General features: G+C 43.3%; 1 protein-coding gene across 4 annotated transcripts in view; it reads left to right on the top strand.

The window, feature by feature from the left end:
• Positions 1–17948, top strand: part of RALGAPA2 (Ral GTPase activating protein catalytic subunit alpha 2) — a 94553-nt gene that overhangs the window by 934 nt on the left and 75671 nt on the right. For all 4 annotated transcript variants that reach the window (XR_010359604.1, XM_064415454.1, XM_064415453.1 and 1 more), the window contains exons 2-9: positions 3651–3761; positions 4245–4294; positions 11245–11302; positions 12530–12573; positions 13042–13216; positions 14108–14223; positions 15407–15545; positions 15977–16176. Coding sequence is in view for 3 of the 4 variants with exons in the window: in XM_064415454.1 (XP_064271524.1) it covers positions 3651–3761; positions 4245–4294; positions 11245–11302; positions 12530–12573; positions 13042–13216; positions 14108–14223; positions 15407–15545; positions 15977–16176 (893 nt within the window). In the remaining variant the exon portion in view is untranslated. The remainder of the gene's footprint in view (positions 1–3650; positions 3762–4244; positions 4295–11244; positions 11303–12529; positions 12574–13041; positions 13217–14107; positions 14224–15406; positions 15546–15976; positions 16177–17948) is intronic.

Here is a 17948-nt window from a genome sequence, read left to right as displayed (position 1 = left end):
GGTGTTTGTGGGCGCTGGTTTCGGGTGAAGGTTGGCAGGGGCTGTGGTGCGTCCAGCTCTCCTGCGGGTCACTGCAGGCACTGTGCGAGCGGCTCTGGGTGTGCTCCTGACATATCTGCTCTTGACAACACCGGTGTCAACATTGGGGGCAGCACGGGAGTGGCTTCTGGAAGATGCTCTCTTGATGGATACCCTCGCCACTGTGTCTTCTGCGATACTGTTCAGCACAGAAAAAAAACTCCACACGTGGGAGTTGGAAAAAAAATAAGTCCAGCATGTAAAGCTTTTAATATAAAGGCTTAGTTGGCCTTCTTTTTTTTTTTTTCCCTTCTCCGCAGATGTGTCTTTCCTTGCCCTGGCCACATCTAGGAATGAGTCTGACTCTCCACCTGCTTCCCTCGGGCCACAGTGCCACACGTTCCCCAAATAGCTGTTCCCGTTCTCCCGTTTCCTTGGGAGATGCCAGCTCCTCTTCCTTTGTTAGTTTAAATCACGGGAATTTAATTGTAAACAAAATGTCAGTTACTCTTCTGTGATCCCGCTGGTGCAGGAGGATACAGATCAGAGGGAAGATGATCATAGGGGAGGGATGAGCAAAAGGAATGTGTGTTTCCATAAATAAGGGCTCACGTGAGCTTTGGATAGCTTCAGGTCCCTTAGTGGCACCTATGTAAGTTTGTCCAGTGCCCAAAGTGAAAGAAATGAGTCCACTTAAGTTGGTGTTGGTTATGGCATCTCTCAAGCCTCCAGTGGCCTTTAGGATGCGAGTTCCAGCTCTGTGGGGTGCTCTGTCCAGATACCCAGATCAACAACATGAGTTAAAATTGGGTGTTCAGTTGTGTTTGAGAAATGATCAGAACATTTCCCTTATTTCTTTATTGCTATGGAGATGGCCAGAACTTCTGTTAAGTTAGTGAAGTTCTAAATACAGTTTGTGGAAGTGCCAGTAGTGTGGCCTTTTTTTTTTAAAGATAGACTTAAAAAGCAATAGCCTGACAGAGAGTGGTGGGGATGTACAAATTTGGCTCTTCCCCACTGCCTGGCCACAAATGAAGCCTCTGCTTTTTCCCAGAGTGGTTTCTGTGGGACTTTGGTAGGACAAAAACAAATCACTGTGCCTTAAGATTTTTTTTTCTGTGGCTCTTCTTGGGTAAAAATATCCTTTTTATATTGAAACTTCTCTTTCAATAGTGTTTTCTCCTTGGGCACAGGAGTCAGAAGTGCTGCTGCTAACAGATGGGGGATGCTGCTTTGTCCAGTGCTTTCAGTCTTTTCTCTGTTGAGCAAATACATGGGAGACACACAGAGTTAAGACTCAATGTGAAATTTTAAAGGTTACCAAGTGCAGTCCTTAATTGTTGCCTTTAAAACATACCTGTTAGGAAAGCCAGTGCTTTCCATGGAACTGCCTTGATCAGAGATGGGATAACAAAGGAGAGTAGTGGGATTTTGGTTCTGTACAGCTGCAGGACCAGCGCTGGCTGGGTAGAAACTTTCATTTAGAGACAGTCAAAAGGGGATGTGTGCAGACTTCCTGCTGAATTCAGGGATTGTTCTGAGGAGCTTGTGTGACATTTGAGGTGTTAACATAATTTTGGAAGTTGTTCCAGTTGGAGGGGCGTTTTGGTAACGGGCTGTTTCATGCTGACATACTTTTTTTGAAGATAAGTAAGAATTGTGCATTATTTCTGGGGTGAGGCTGGTCATAAAAGTTTATCATTAACCAGGGTGTGGCTGCAAAATTCTCTTCATCTCCTTTAATTTTTCAAGTACTTGAGGATTAAGAGAGCTTTGAGAAAATAGCATAAAGTGACTTTGGAAGTTCATGGAATTAAGGGATCATTTCTAACAGGTGCCTGTGGTAACATTTGGCAGTTAACAGGAAAATAAAGTCTGTGTGCTAAGGACAGGCTTAGTGTCCCCTCTGGGTTTTTTTTAGTATGAGGAAGAGCAGTGAGAGTTTGGCAATAGACTGAGCCTCTTACTAAGTGGTGCCCAAGTGTTACCCTAAATTTTAAATTTAATAGTAAGGCGAGTCAGTGTGACTGACAGTTATCCAGTGAGCCAACATGTCCTATTTATAGAGAAGAAATAGGGTGTGACCCTGCTGAGTGTCTCAGTGTTTCCTGAGTGTTGCTGCAGCAGCTACTGTCAGGTGTTAGCTAGACTTGTGAGCTTGTCCTGTGTGGGAAAGGGGGAAATTATTTGGGTTTGGGATGGCTGGTGGTGCTTGCCTGAGGTCTGGGTGCCTGTGTGCAGCTGTAGTAACCTGGGAGCTGTCTGGGAGTAAATACAAAAACAGACCCAAATTCCTGCAGTTCAGCCCCAAGCTTGCTGCCTCATTTCCTCTGGTGCTTCTGAATACTCCTTCAGGCAGTGCTTTTCCCCAAAGTCAGGGTTTTATCTTGTTATCTCAAGTGATAAATGGCGCAGGAAACTTTCCCTGATGTTTTCCATGTCAGAAGCAGGAACGAGCCCTGCTGCAAGTTAAACACATCTGTGAGAAAGGGCTGTGGCTGTAGGGATGCAGCTCAAACTCACCCGTGAGTCACCACCGAGATGCCACATTTAGAAAAAAAGGAGGATTTGCTTTCTTGGTGAGGCAGTTCCTTTCTCTCCTTTCGCAATTTAGAGGGAAAGTTTCCTTTTTGTTTAGATTTTAATGACCTCATTCCCTCATATGAAATCCTTGTAAATGAAAGCCTTGTTTTCCCCCGGAGTTGTGTTTAACAGGATGCATTCATGGAGAGGAATAATTGCACTTAGCTTGCAAATTCAGACCAGTAGTTTGCAGGAAACAAATATCACGTTAAAGAGTTTCCCTGCTCTAATTGTTTCCATAGTACAAGCAGCCAAGCAGAGCCTTACTGCTGGAAAGGTGCTAATTTAAATAAAAATCAGGTTGTCCAGGGCTAAAGTTATTATTTCTTCTGTAGTTGTGGAATCTTATTGAGCCTTCTTGCTAGAATCATTTTTATTTTGGGTAACAAATGGGTTTCTTGCAAGGTGAGGCTTCAATGAGATGTGATATTAATTTTGGCCCTTCCCCCTTTTCTGGGGGAAATGACCTAACTTTCCTTGACCAAATCAGTTGAAGTAAAGACCAAAGGGAGGAAATTAATGTGTTTAGCAAGTGTCAGGCTTAGAAAACAGTGAACTTCTTTCTTTGTAGAAAATAAACTTATTTCAAATTTCAGACCCATGTTAACACTCAGGAAAGTGCTACATGCTCGAGTTGCCATTATTCTAAGAAATGAATTGAGAATATGCTGTTTTCTGGCTTGATCTGCTTGCCAGATGAATGCAAGAGCTGAAATTGCATCCGAAATTTTTTGCTGGTGTTTTTCTCCAGCAGTACCTGCTTGTTTTGATGGTACAGAGGCCATTTGGTTACACAGCTAATACTCAACTCTTTTTTTTTTTTTTCTATCTTTTAGTGGAAAGCAAATGAACCAAAGCCCCACTGCAGACTCTCATCAATTCAGTGAAATTCTTTGCAAGGATGGACTGACAGTTTAGTACAGAATACTCAGTGAACTCACTAAAATAGCTTTGTATTGCATTTATTTCATTCTCTAAAGCTAAATTTGCAGAATGCCTGTAATTCTTGTCTTTCTGCTCTTGTGTAATTACTCTGTTCCTCTTTTCAGATATCGTGGATGGAAGTGACCTCAAGCAGTTTTTTGACAACAATTACTCTCAAATTTATTTTATATTCTATGAAAACTTCATAACACTGGAAAACAGCTTGAAACAAAAAGGTAAGTTTTAGATTTTTTCCAGCAGCTGTTGGTCAGTGTTCCATAGCTGTGTTCCAGGGCATTCCATTAAAACCTGTCCAATGGTTGTCTAGTCCTCAGTTTTCTGTATTTACACTAATAGTTTCCTGCAGTAGAGTGTGAGTATTAATCACTTTAATTTTATGGTAGCAGGAGAGATGAGCATGGAAAATCACTCTCTGAAATGAGAGCAGCAGCAGCTGATCACATTTCTGGGTTCATTTCAGCATTTACGTACCCATCCTCTCACCTTGCTCCAGGCTCCTGCAGCTCCCTCTGCTCAGCTGAGAGACAGCCAGAGCAGGGAGAGGCACTGCAGCCTGGGCACAGCTCACACTTGGGATCTTTATTTAAGATGAGAAATAAATTGATTGGCATCTTTGACTTCAGCTGAACAGCAACAGCCTCATTCTGCTGACTTTTTTTGTATGTTTCTGGCAAGCAATGTTGTTTTGTGTCTTGCAGGGAATAAATCACAAAGGGAGGAGCTGGACTCCATCCTCTTTCTTTTTGAAGTAAGTTTTCCATACCATGAAAACCAATTTGTGTTTTAAATCTCACTGTCATTCTGTGCTTGCTTAGTGCTTTGCAGTGTGGGTTGAAACCAGGTGTCAGTCACCTGAGTTAAGAGATGTTATCAGAATGCCCTGGAAATCCAGCAAGAACACCTCTGTCCTAGAGCTGATGCTCTGGATGGAAGCCAGAGGTTTTGGTGGAATTTGGGAGCACCACTGCAATCAGTAGTTGCATTGCTCTGTGGGCTAAGGCTTTCAGAAAGTCTGCTTTCTGTTGTTGCTTTTCTGTTTTAATTAAACAAGAGTTTGCTCCTGTGTTTCATGGAGGGCCAGTTCAGAAGAGCAGCACCTTCCCCCTCCTCATGTTTATTTTGCATGTGTCACAGCAGGAGGCTGGGCTCTGCTCCCCTCACATGGAGGCTCCTGTTGTGATTCCAGTGTTGGGTCTTGCAGCTCAAGGGAAATAAAAGGACAGGAGTTGTCAGCTACTGCACATCAGTTTGATCTGAGTGTGAGAAATGCTGATTTGCTAATTTGGTTTTTCTTGTTCCATATAACATCTTTCTCTTCCAGAAGCACATCCTTCCCTCCTGCCCAGCACTGGCCATCAGAGCATTGGCAGTGTCTGGGGGAGAAATGTTACCTGGTTAACTTTTGCATTATCAAATTAGGGTTGCTTTAATTTAAGCAAGAATAGTATGGGATAGATCATTTTCCAAGGTACCTCTTTGACTGGAGTTATTACCTAAATGTATTTGGATGTGAGAAAATATCACTGGACCAGATGAAAGCCTGACAACATAAAAATGTTCTTACAATGCACACTGAAATTCTCAGCTTTAGAGAAGCTCTGCCAGTCTCTGGTCAAAAAGGTCTGGCAGTTAATTCGGTAAATAATTGGCCAGATTTCTCTTTTAAGGTTAAACACACATCATCTACTGATTTCTTTTTTCTTTATTTCTTTCTCTGTTACTCCAAGTACTAACTTCTTACCCGAGTATTGCATCATAGAAATGTCATTTTTGTTTATATTTTGGGGTTTGTTTGGTAGAAAAAAGCCCTTCAAGCTTTCAGTTGGACTCTAGAAATTGAAGCTAAAGGTTAATTGTTCTCAACTCCTCTCACTCCCTCTGAATCACCCCCAGACCCTCAGAAGTATGTGGTTTTGCATTAATGAGTAGTTTGTGGTTGAAATGGTATTTATAGCGGCAAGAAGAATGATGCTGTTTAGCCTAATATGCCTGTTGTGGGAAAAATGGCCATAAGGATGATGACATGGAATTCTGGGGTTTTGTGATCTTGAATTCTCACTTTGCTGTCTCCCTTTTCCTCTTCTCCCTCTGTGAGACCACATTTTCACCCTGAGATCCGAGTTGTGCTTTCTGCTCCTTGTGACATTAGCATGGGTCTGCTCTGGGGTTGTGCCCCAGGCAGTGGCACAGAACACGAGCTCACAAATTTGCCAGGACTCTTTGGGGCAGGAGAAACTCCTCCTCCTCCTCAGTGCCCATCAGAGAAGGTGTGGCTGTGCAGGTTAATGGAAGCTCGTTAATACTCTGGGGCCTTGGATAAGGAATGACATTTCTGTGTCTGTGCCATTGAATAGGAAATAGCCAATGCTTGCTCATCTGGGTGGAGGGAATAACTGGGCATTCCCAGGGCTTGGAAAGGGGTGGCCAATAGCCACCCCTTAATACTCCTTAAAAGTAGTGGGAGAATGTGCTGTCTGAAGGAGAAAAAATCAATGGTTGTGTCTGAAGCAGGGGCTGCTTGGGGTCCCAGTGGAGGAGAGCTGTGCAACAGCCTGGTCAACCTGGGGGAGAGGAGATCCTTCCAGTGTTTGTGTGGGATTCAGAGTGATGCCCTTCGTGGTGGGGATCTGCTGGATTGAATGTGCAGTCCATGGATAGCTAACCCTGGGTGAGAACAGCCCGAGAGCCTCAGCACAGGACAGGGAGTCAGAAATGCCAAGTGATGAAACATTCATCCTCGAAGCCATAGGAAACAGAACTAATTGATTGTTAAGCTTTCCATATTTAGTGTGATGTCAGTGGGAGCCAGGAGAATGCTGCATTTTCTGCTAATTAGCTAAATAGGTAGTTACTTAGGATTAACAAATCCTGAGTCCCCATGCTGAGGGTCAACAGCTTAAAAATCAATAAAAATATTTATGAGAGAATTGCCGCCTTTGCCTTTCCTAGAGGTTTAGTGGGATTGTGCTGCTGTTGTGGAGTGACACCTAGTGTGTGTATTGGGCAGCAAAGCTTTTCCCACAAATCCTCTGGAAACTGACTTGGCTTGGTGGTAATTTATGGAAGTTGTAATTTTACACATAAACTGCACAGCTTGGCCACACGGCAACAACTTCAAACAACATGTTACTCAAAGAAGAAATGTTTGCCAGCAGGGAGGAATGCCAAGGGTTAACTATTGCAATTAATACTGCAAAATGTTTGGCTCTAATTCTACTCTATAAGGTGCTTTGGCCTTGTCTTTTCCCAGATAGATACTTGTGAAGTGATATGGCAGCAGTACTGTTATTTTTCCCTGTTTCAGCTAAAAGCCCAGAATTATGTGACACACAATTTTTTCTCTGTTGAGGCGTGGCTCTGTCTGTTTGCAGTGCATTTGCAGAGCAGGTTGCTGTTGTTTCTTGTGTCCATCTTCCCTTCTGAGGGAGCAGCTCAAAACCTCAGATTTGAGGGCAGCTCTGAGCCCTGTGTGCCACAGACCTGCCAGGAGGTGACCTGTATTTATGTCCATTTTCTGGCACCAGCAACAGTATTGTTGGTTATATGTATCTATTTGTGAAAGTTTGTTTTGGTTTTTTTGTTTTTTAATAATAAAGTGGTTTTTATTTCTTGCAGCGTCAGGTACTGATTCCTCTGACACTGTGGTTTTTTAATCTCTAATGAAGTAAAGGCAGATTGATGGTTTTGAGATACATAAATTTCTTCCCATCCTCTATAATTTTTCTTCATTAGTTAAGAACAGCCACATCTGTTGTGCTGGTGGTGTCATAAAATTCATTCCACTGGTCTGACAAGTTCACTGGATGAAATGTTTTACACTCAGATTTTTTCAGATATAGAAAAGCTTCCCCAAGCTTGTGTTTTGTGTGGAGTTTGTGGTTTCTTGAGCCTGGTGCAGATGTGAATGCTGAGTCTCAAGCTCAGTAGAGTAACAAAGGGGTTTTTTGTTCATAGCAGTAAAAGTGCTTATAGCTCTACTTTTCTACACATAGAAAATTACTTTTGGAACCATTTACGGTTTGTTCTGCCGTAATTCCAATAACATTGCTGCTATTCTTACAGCATTCTGTGGTAAATTCTAGCTATATGTTTTTTATGTTTTTGATATTTTACTTCAGAGATCTTACTGTTTCTTGTTATGCCTGGGGCAGCGATAAGTGCCCTGTGTGATTTGGGCAGACATTTTCCCTCAACAAATAACTGTAAATAATTTATTAATGCAACAAATGGAGTATCCCTTCACTGAGATTGAGCTGCTGCAGGCATGCTGACTCCACTGGCCTCTTGGCTTGTCTGAGTCTGTGAACAGGAGATGGAAAATTTCTAAATTGATGCAACTTTTGGTAGTTGAACACCCTGAAACCTCCAGCAGCACTTGAGCCCAGAGGCCTGGGAGAGCTCTTATGCCTTGACTTGGCTTGAAGTAGATCCACCTGCCAGTGACTCCTGGAAATCCTGAATCCATTCACGTGACTGCAGGCTTGCCATGGGCAGTGCTGCTGGTTCTGCCTCCAGGGGTGTGTTTGCCCAGCGAGGGCACCTTGGGGGTGGCTGCCATTGATCCAAGACCAGCCTGGCACGTCCAGAGCAGCAGAGCAGCAGTGCTCGTTGTGCCCCTGTGGCTGTGGGGCTGGGAAACATCCACTGGGATGCCAGGGGAGGCTTGGCCCAGCCTCAGCCTGCCCTGGGTCCTGCAGCAGGATGGCCAGCACACGATGATGGGCACAGAGCTGCCAGTCATGGCAGGATTCAACCAGGGGGGAAAAAGCAAAAGGCTTTGAAAAAGAAATAGCAGTTTTGGTTAAGTCACAGTGAGTCTGTCGAAATATGAACCTTGATGGTTTTTGTTTTGCTACAATAAAAGAGAGAGCTTTCAAAAAGCAGCATCCTGTGTAAACTAAGATTTAAACTTCACATTATTCCTAGTCATGCAGGAAGTCCAAACGAAAAAGAACTATGGATAATCAGTTAAAAGAACTGACAGATACCCTGATGTGTTGATCAGTAGTAATACCTAATTTCTATTTCAAGTGTGTTATAATGGATTACCATATAGATGCAGCAAAGCACTAAGCATTAAACAGATCTATGTGTTTTCTGAAAAAGCAATATTATTTTGCACTGTGGGGTTTCTTAAAATATTTCTTATTAGTGTAGTGTGAAACTAGGAACAAGATGTCAATAGCCAGCTCGGATTCACAGCGGTGTGGCTGACAGCCTGGGCTGGAGGGGAGGAAACTCTCATTTGTTACATAGCAATAGCAGTGCACGTTCTTTAGAGCACCAGGGCTGGGGAGGGTGTACAAAATGTTGCTGGAAATATGAAGTTGCAAAGGGAGCAACTGGAGCTGGTTCATGACTTGTGCAGTCTCATGTCATGCTGCAGCACCCCCTCAGTCCAGGACTGCAGTGCTCAGGGCAAAAATCACCAGCTGGAAGTTGTGCTGTTGGCACTGGGGCTTAGCTTGTAACCTTCAGAATTTATATGTAATGATGTAGACTTTGCACTTGGGTGATTTGTTTTTGCACTGCAGGAGCAATGTGGGTTCTGCATCCGTGTCATTTAGAGTGGCCCTGCTCTGCTGCACAGAGAGCTTCTGTCTGGTTGCTTTTTGAGAATGCCAGCTTGCTGTGGGACAGGACCATGCAGGTGATCAGTCACACCCTTGAATTTCTTCAAAATAGATATATTTATTGTTTTCATGGTTTTGAGATGCTGAAAAGGAGAATGCAAGGGAAGTGACTTAAGTGTCTACATTTTTTTGCTGTATGAAAAGACTTTGGGATATGGGAGCTTTTCTCAGATAGGAATCTTACTGGTGGTTTGAACCCTTGAATTGTTTTTGATTCAGTCACCTGACAAGGGTGTTGGATTCTGTGTTTTGTAAAGACAAAAGAATGGTAAGCATGTTGTTTTCTGCCCTGACCCCCTCAGTTTTGTGCAAGAGTTTGGGCTTGTTTTCCCTGCTTGTTGTTGAACTGTGCAGCAGCATTTGTTCTTCTGCTTTTCTCTGAATACAACCTAAAGTTCGCTGAGATATGGATGTGAAAATTGTTACCAAATTCTTTTTCAAATGGGTCTTTGTTATGGAGCTTTGCACTTTTCCAGCCTATGCAGCTCGCACCTTGTCACAACTCACTTTCTGGAAGGGAACTTCGTGTTCAAATTGAGATGAAACTGTGTAACAGACCAAAACAATGGAAACAAAATATGTGTGGTTTTGTTTTGTTTTCCATGATAAATGTGCCGATATATGAAGCTTCCTTCCTTCAGTGCATTGTGTGAATCCAGCCCAGTTTTTGTTGCTGGTTTGCCATAGGGTTTTGTTTCCTGGAGCTTTTCCTTGCCCACCTCAGGCACGCGTCTTGTGGTGAGCCTGGGCACAGACCCAGCTCCCACGCAGAGCTCCTGGGTTAGGCTGGGTTAGAAGTGCTCCTGGGTTAGCTTAGGACTCCTTTCTGCCCCGTGCCAACTTAAGTAATGATTAATGCCAGAAATAGTCTGGAGGAGTGGGGGGCTGCCAGTGTTTTAATGTTTAGATGGATAATGATAGCTCTTTGTCCATGGATCCTGCAATCTGATTGGCAGAAGCCTGGTGCTTAACTAACAGGTAAAGCCCCAGTGTGAGTCATGGCCTGATTTTTAGCCAGTCAGATCCTTCATCCCAAGCATTCCTGCTGCCCACGGACAGGGAGCTCGACCTCTGGACCCTCTGCTCCCGGGGTCCTGCTGCCAAGGTGTGCTGGGGAGGGAGCTGGGGGAGTGACACTGAAACAAAATACAAGGAACATGGAGAGGACCTGTCTGGTTTGCATTTTTATTCTGGTTAACCTTTCAGAAATGCTATTTCCTGTGTGGGGAGCACATGCTATGGTGAAGGTGTGGAGGAGGACCAGCCTGTCTGTGACCTGAGGTCTAGCTCCCTGTGTCCATGAACTTGTCATGACTACCATCCTCTGCTGTGGAGAAAGGAATGTTCCATGTGCAAAAAGACTGTTCTGAATGTTGAATATAATTTCTGAAGCCCTTTATTGTCAAAAGCAAGACGTCTGTCCTGCTCCATGTCTCGAGCACACGCTCTAGCAGCAGTGGTGACACTGTCACCCAGCTCTCAGGGGTGGCCCACAGTGCCAGCTGCTTTCTGGGCTGTGATACTTTGTTTTTTCCTGTCAGCTTCTGTGTGCAGAACACCCTCAAATGTGTCACTGTTGCTTAGGTGACCTGTCATCCATTTGCATCCTGCATGTGGTATTACTGAGAACATAGAGGTGCTTTGTTGTGCAGAAATTCGTGGCAGTCATTTTGTCTGATAATTGCAAAGAGCTCTGACTGTCAGTCATTTATAACATTGTTCAATTTAATTTGATTTCCAAACGGAAGTGTTCAAAACTAGTTTCTTGTTTAAATATGTCTTCCTATTTTCTTATTTCAATGGCTGGAAAGTTGTAAGTTGGAGGCATTTTTTGTGTGGAACCTGTGTGAAGCCCTGTGTACTGCCAGACCTTTGAGAGGTGGAGCAGCAGTGAGGGCTGTGCTACTGCCACATCCGTGGCCAAGCCCTAGTCCATGCTGCCAGTAGTTTAAAAAGAAACTGTGTATTTATTCCCATCTCATTTGTATGTTGTGCACCTGTTTCTCTGTACCTCCTGACGAACCAGTTTTATTACAGAAAATTTGACTAGTTTTGTTTCCTGCAGAAAATATTGCAGCTACTACCAGAGAGGATTTTTTATCGATGGCATTTTCGCAGTATAGGTAAGAAGAAATGTTTTTTTTTTAAAAAATATGGACTTTTTATTAGTTTTTTTTCAGATCAAGTTTTCTTTTAATGAGCGATATATGAGTAGAGTTATGAATACATGGTATTTGTGCAAGTTTGGCCCCAACTGTCTTTCCAAGATTCTCATGAAATGGAGGATTTTCCCAGCATCCTGTTAGAATATGGCCTTGACCATGACAGACACAAGATACTCAAGGGTGGCTTCCTCAGACCAAGATTGTTTTTTCCCCACACTCTGGTGGTATTGAAGCTTCTGGAAGAAGGGAGTGAATAGGAGGAGTCTGGCAGAGAACACCTTGCAATCCAGTGAAGTGGTTTAACTTGATAATTTCCTCTGAATCAAATGCCTTGGATTCATCAGTGCTTTTCAAATTCTGCTTCCAAATGCCACCAGTATGGCACCAAAGGGTTTTTATGCTGCTTATTAAAATTTAGTGGGGGGGTTCTGTTCCTTCCAAATAGGACTTTTTGGTTGGGGTTGGTTTGCAGCACTGTCTGACCAGCTGCCATTTTTGTCATCAGAACAAGGAGCTGCTTTTGCAGAAGAACAATGAGCGGAAGTTAAAGGTCAAGGGAAGGGCTGTTGTCACATTTCCACTCAGCACTGACAAAAACAAGAGGAGACATCTGCCTGGCCATTTCATAATGCTTCAGCTGCACTAGTCCAGACCAAATTGGTTCCAGTTGGTTGCTCTGTAGCTGATACATTCTTTATGCTTCTATTGAGTGGTTATAGTGGCAAAATTTTTTATCTGTGTCCAAAAAGCGATGTACAGAATTTGGCAGAGCATTTATTTACGCCTTACTTTTGCTTAACATTCATGTGCATTAGTGTGAATTCCCTATATATGTTGATAATGTCTATATAATCTTGTGAGATGGTGAGATCTTGCCATTATATACATTCCTTAAATGGGAAGGAGTCAATTTAAGGAATGTGTATAATTCACAGATCTTACTACTAATGAAAATAATTTGAGACATGGTCCTCTGAGGAAACACAGATGGCCTCACTGAAAAGATACATCACAGTTAATCTTGGGTGGTGGTGATTGTAGTTTGATTCAATTGGGGGTTCCCCCCCATAGTTGTCTTAAAAGCCAGCACAGTGGCCCCAGAATAAAGTAGGCTTTCATGAAATGTTTTTGAAAACATTGTGGTGGGAAGTGTCTGATAATGTCTATCTGATTTTCCTAATCCAGGGTCGATTCTGAAGAAGCTTTTGCACACTGGAAATTCTCTCAAGGTATTGCGTTGATGTTTTCATATTTCTTTTCACTTTAATTCCTGTGAAGTATGCCACTTTGCAGCTTTCCTATAGCAGTGTTTTTCACATTGTTAATGTGGAAAATTAGTTAAAAAATGAATGTGTTCCATGTTAATTTTTTCTTATTCACCTTCTAATATTAAGTTTTATTGTTGTGATCCTTGAGTATTTTAATGTGTTTTCAGTCATTTTGCTGCTCTCATGACCTTGTGAAGTTACCTAGAGAAGGTATTAATAGATATTGCTTAATACCTAATTTTTTGAGCTTTCTCTGGCATTAGAACTAGGATTATAGTAATGATATGAATACCCTTGGTATGATGGCAAGACCTTGCAACACGTATCTGGGATAAAGCTCTTGCCCTGCCTGTTGTGAACTATTTACCCATGTTACTGCACTTACAGACCTGTATCACTGCCCTTTTTGCCCAAACCACCCCCTTGCAGCTCAGGTGTGAAGGAATCCGCCTGTTCCTGCTGTGGCTGCAAGCCCTGCAGACCAACTGTGGCGAGGAGCAGATCCTGATGTTCGCCTGCCTGGTGCCCGGCTTCCCCCCGCTGCCGTCCTCGCGCGGGCCCTGCACGCTGGAGAGCCTGGTCAGCCCGCCGGCCGCGCCCGACGGTGAGCCTCCTCCCGGGGCTGGGGCATCCTGAACCCGGGAGAAGCAGAGAGATGAGCAAAACGATTCCTGTCTCATCTGCTGCTCCTGTGTTGTGCCAAAGTGGAGTGCAGTGTGGAGATTGTTTACCCAAAGTGATGGTGGTTTGTTTCCTTGGCCTGTCGGGGCGTGTGCAGACTGTCAGTCAGCAGACAGTGATGAGATTTTGTTCAGTTCATGTTCAATTTCAGTTTAGATGTAGTGTAATAGTATAATAAACTAATTAATTAGCCTTTTGATATCAATAGATTCCTCCTCATCATTCCTCCCGCTAATCAGGCAAAATGTCACTGATAGGGTGCCTCTCCTGGATGAGGGGACAATGGGTGCTGCTGGTGAACCTTCTGGGGTGCCTCTTCTGGAAGAGGGGACAATGGGTGCTGCTGGTGAACCTTCTGGGGTGCCTCTCCTGGAGGAGGGGACAGTGGGTGCTGCTGGCTGCCCCTGGAATTCCGAGCTGGCCGCAGTGTGTGTCCAGCTGCTGGGCTGGTGCAGCTGTAGAGCCGCCTGCTCCTGTCCCTCTGAGGGGTCAGGGTTTGCTTTTTGGCTCTGGGGTGGTTTTAATCCAGATGCAGCAGGAGCATTTTACTGCCCGTCAAGCAGTGGAGGTTTCCTCCTTGTTGCAGGTGGAGGTTTTCTCCTTGTTGGCTCACTGCTGGTGTCAGCCCTTCCAAGCTGCTGGGAGTCTGGTGTCATCCTCGCTGGGATGTGCCAGGACTTCGGACGTGTGAGCAGCTGCTGGCCCTGCACAGCTTGGTAGTGCCCTAATGGGTATTTTCAAATCAGTCTTTTACAGAAAATAACTTTTATTTCAGTATTTTAATGCATTCTATGCTTGAAATCTTTGATTTTAGCCAAGATATTTCCAGAAGAAATAACGCCGCTTTTGCCAGCTGTCTCTGGAGAGAAAATTGCAGAAGACCAGACCTGCTATTTTCTCCAGCTCCTATTAAAATATATGGTAATTCAGGTGAGGAGGATGGATGTTTGAAACTGTTCATATTTGTGGTAGAAGATTAAGCCTACACTGCATCTGTGTGGAGCTGGGTATACCCTTCCTCAGCACATTTTTTACTCTTAAGTGGAAAATCATCCCAAAGGTATTTCCTCGTGCCATTTTTGGTGAAAATAAGAAGTTTGTTACACTTTTGTGATAAGAATGAATGAATGTTATCCAAACTTGCAGAATAACTGTTTTATGTGCTTGTGGTTGCGTTTAGAAAATTGATGGGGAGTAAAGATTCAGTTTGTTCTCTTTGGACACATACCTAGATGAAAAGGAATGTAAAGGGCCACTGGAGGAAGAGATAAAGAGAGATGGCTTCTGTGATGTTTTTAAAAGGATGCAAGTAACATGTACATAAAATTTAATTAGAAGTAGATCAGATGAATCTGTGCAGGAAATAAATTAAGATAATGTATATATTTTAAAAGTACAAATTAAGCAACATTTGAAATAAAGTGGAAGCTGTGCAGACAATGAACATTAAAGAGCCTTGTTATTAAAAGAAGATAAATTATAATTAAATACTTTGAGATACACTTTCTAGTATGAAAAGGCAAGACCAAAATAATGTTTGGAAAGGGTTTTGTCATCTTGAATAAATGCTTTATTTTAAAAAGTGGCTGTATGAAATTATCAGCTTCCTCCACAGCACCCTTTGTTTCACATATCAGAGTCTCACAACACTTCAGTTAAAAACAAAAATGTCACTCTTATTTTTATATTCTTGTTACCTGTGAGGGGTCTAAACAAACCTGCTTATTCTACAAATCCCATTGCATAGTGGTTCCAGTGTTTATTTGTGTTTATTCTGACAAAAGAAAACATTAATGATAAAAGCAGAGCTCAAAGTGGCTTTGTCAAAATGTTCCTGTAAGAAGCAAATTTATTGGGAGCAGAACAGGACAGTTGCTGTCCTCTGGTTAGAACAGCTCAAATCCACTGGCTTCCACTGAGCTTGCTGGCTTTGGGGGGATGTTCTGTTCTTACTTTCCTTCCTTACTGCAGTTTGTAAAGGTGGTTTTGGGGCTGTGCTGCTTTTTTCTTACTAAAGTGTAGTTGTTTGGTTTTTTTTTTTGTCAGTACAATTGTCAGTATAACACATTAACTTAAAGCTTTTTGTTTGTTTCTCTCTAACTCTCTGACAAAGGCTGCCAGCTTGGAGTGGAAGAACAAGGAGAACCAAGACACTGGTTTTAAGTTTCTCTTTACTTTGTTCAGAAAATACTATCTTCCTCACTTGTTCCCATCTTTTACAAAGCTAACCAACCTCTACAAACCTGTGCTGGGTAAGTAGTGGGTTTTGCCTTTGCAGAAAAAGCCAGAGCCTGCTCTCAGCAGCATCTCTTACCTGCTGGTGTACGGCTACAGCTCTGTGGGATGAGGAGTTTCTTCTCCCTGGTTTCCATAGTTAGTAAAACTAACTTATGTTGTAGCAGGGCTGGTTCTTTGTTTCAGCTTTTGCCCTCCCTTTTGCAGCACTTCCTTTTGCTTTCCTTTGTTTTGACTGATACAAGTGATAAGGTCAGAAAAGAGCTGTGCTGTTACATTCTCCCGAGGAGCGATGAAGTTAGGATAGAATACAAGCATTAATAAAATAAAAGCAGTCAGTCATTGTATCTGTTATTTCTTGGGTGATGCGTTGGGTACATTTAGCCAGAGCTGGGAAGCAATTACTAAGATTCCACTTTGTTTCTCTCTTCCTTTTTGTCCCCTCCAGACATCCCTGATATCAGGCCGAGGCCAGTGTATGTCACTGCAACACGGAACAATGAGAGTGTCTACTGCACGAAAATCCCCTACATGGCAGCTCGAGTGGTTTTTATCAAGTGGCTCGTTACCTTCTTCCTTGAAAAGAAGTATTTAACTGCTGTTCAGAACACAAAAAATGGAGGAGAAGTGCTCCCTAAAATTATTCAGGTGGGCTTTGAAGTTTAACTCTCTTGCATGCGTGCTAACCTTGCAGGTGATCTCACTGCACTGAGAGCTGAAGCACAAAGAAATGCTACCCCTTAGTGAATAAATGATGTAGCTGTTTATTTGATTTTCTTTTTCTTTGGTGGAGGAGGGAATCTCCAAGCAAAACCCTTTGGTAATTCGCTAGAAGTTGTTTGTTTTTTTTTTATTCATAACTTGTTTTATTACCAGCTTCAGCAGTATTATATTTAGACTTTTGGAATTTACTCTGTAAATTGTCATACTTGGTGGTTCCATGGACCATTTCCCAGTGACATCAAAGGCTGCTTTGTTTTCCTCTCAGTTATAGCAGCTGTTTACAATGAGATATTAGAGAAATATTGCATTTATAAATTCATGGTTGAGACTTCTCTGGCGTTAGATGCCTCACAATGAATTTTATAAGTCAGTGCTTTTGAGAGACTTTCCAGCTTCCTGTTAAGAATTTAGAATCAATCTCAGCTTACATTTGGTCTTGAACCACAGGTGAGTGTTAGCTGTGGGCTCAGCAGAGAATCAACACATTTGAGAGGTTGCAAAATGCAGGCAGTGCCAGAGCAAAACCTGGCAATAAGGTGTTAGGCCTTATAATGTGTAGTGCCTACAATCCATCTTTTCCCCAAGATAAAGGGGCTTGGGGATTCCTCTTCACTGTGTTTGTGCCTTTCTTTACACTCTTTGCGTGACATGGACAATTCAGTTTTGCTGTAAGGAAGTGTCCAGTTTGTAAAGACCAAATTCTTTCTTGGATGGAGCGGCAGACTGAAATCTCTCATGCCTGACTGCTGGGATGGCAGTGTTGTGCCAGACAGGGTATCCCTAAAAATGTGGGTTTTAGAATAGCAGGTGCTGCTGCCTATCTCTTGTCCCCAGCAAACCTCTGCTGACAAAAAGCAGGTTGAGTTAACATTCAGGCAACGCAGCCAAACTCCACTCAGCACAACTGGCTTAGTGATAGAGGCAAGAAAGGTTCTTTTGCAAGGTTTTATTCCAGTGGAGTAACACTGTGGCTGGAGGGAAACCCAGTGGGAAAGAGAATGAACCATGTGGAGCAGGCAGCTTATAAAGGAGAAGGGGTGGGGAGCAGAGCTAAGGGCTGGGCAGAGGGGACTGGCCTCCAGAGGAAGGGGGTGGCCACCAGGGATGCCAAGCCAGTCAGGGGACATGGGAAGAAGAAGAGGAAGTTATGACACAGAAGGTCCATGGGGGTGTCTGTTTTTACCCGCAGGAGGACTAACTCTATGGTGAGTAGTTACTGATGTTTCCAGGGCTGAAGGCTTGGGGATTGACCAGGGGAGAGAGTTCATGGGATGCTAACTTTGGATCGCCAGTTAATGGCCTCTTCAACCAGGGTGTGCCCGGTGGGCTGCAGTGGTCTGGATAGCTCAGTCCTGCTCAGCACAGCCTGGCCGAGTCCCTAAGCAGCTGCTAGCCACAGGCAACCTTAGCAAGCTCAAGTGATATCAGCTCTTAGTGATTATCAGTTCATTTGTGATTTCTGCTCTGTAGCTTGCTAGGTGCCGCACGGCAGACACAGGGAGAGAGAGGAGAAAGCTGTGTGAGGTTCCGAAGAAATTCTTTATTGGGGTCTTCCACAAAGGTTCTCAGTGACAGCTCTTCTGCTGAACTGGGCAGAAATAGGGATTTATATAGGATACAGGGGTTTTGGAAATTGTCCAGTAGTAAGGGTCAAAGGAAAGTGACCTATAGGCTTACAGAGAGATAAGCAAGGGTCC

This window comes from Passer domesticus, chromosome 3 (genome assembly GCF_036417665.1).
Source record: "Passer domesticus isolate bPasDom1 chromosome 3, bPasDom1.hap1, whole genome shotgun sequence".
NCBI lineage: Eukaryota > Metazoa > Chordata > Aves > Passeriformes > Passeridae > Passer > Passer domesticus.
The sequence above is the reverse complement of the archived record's forward strand: the minus strand, read 5'-3'. Positions and strand labels throughout refer to the sequence as shown.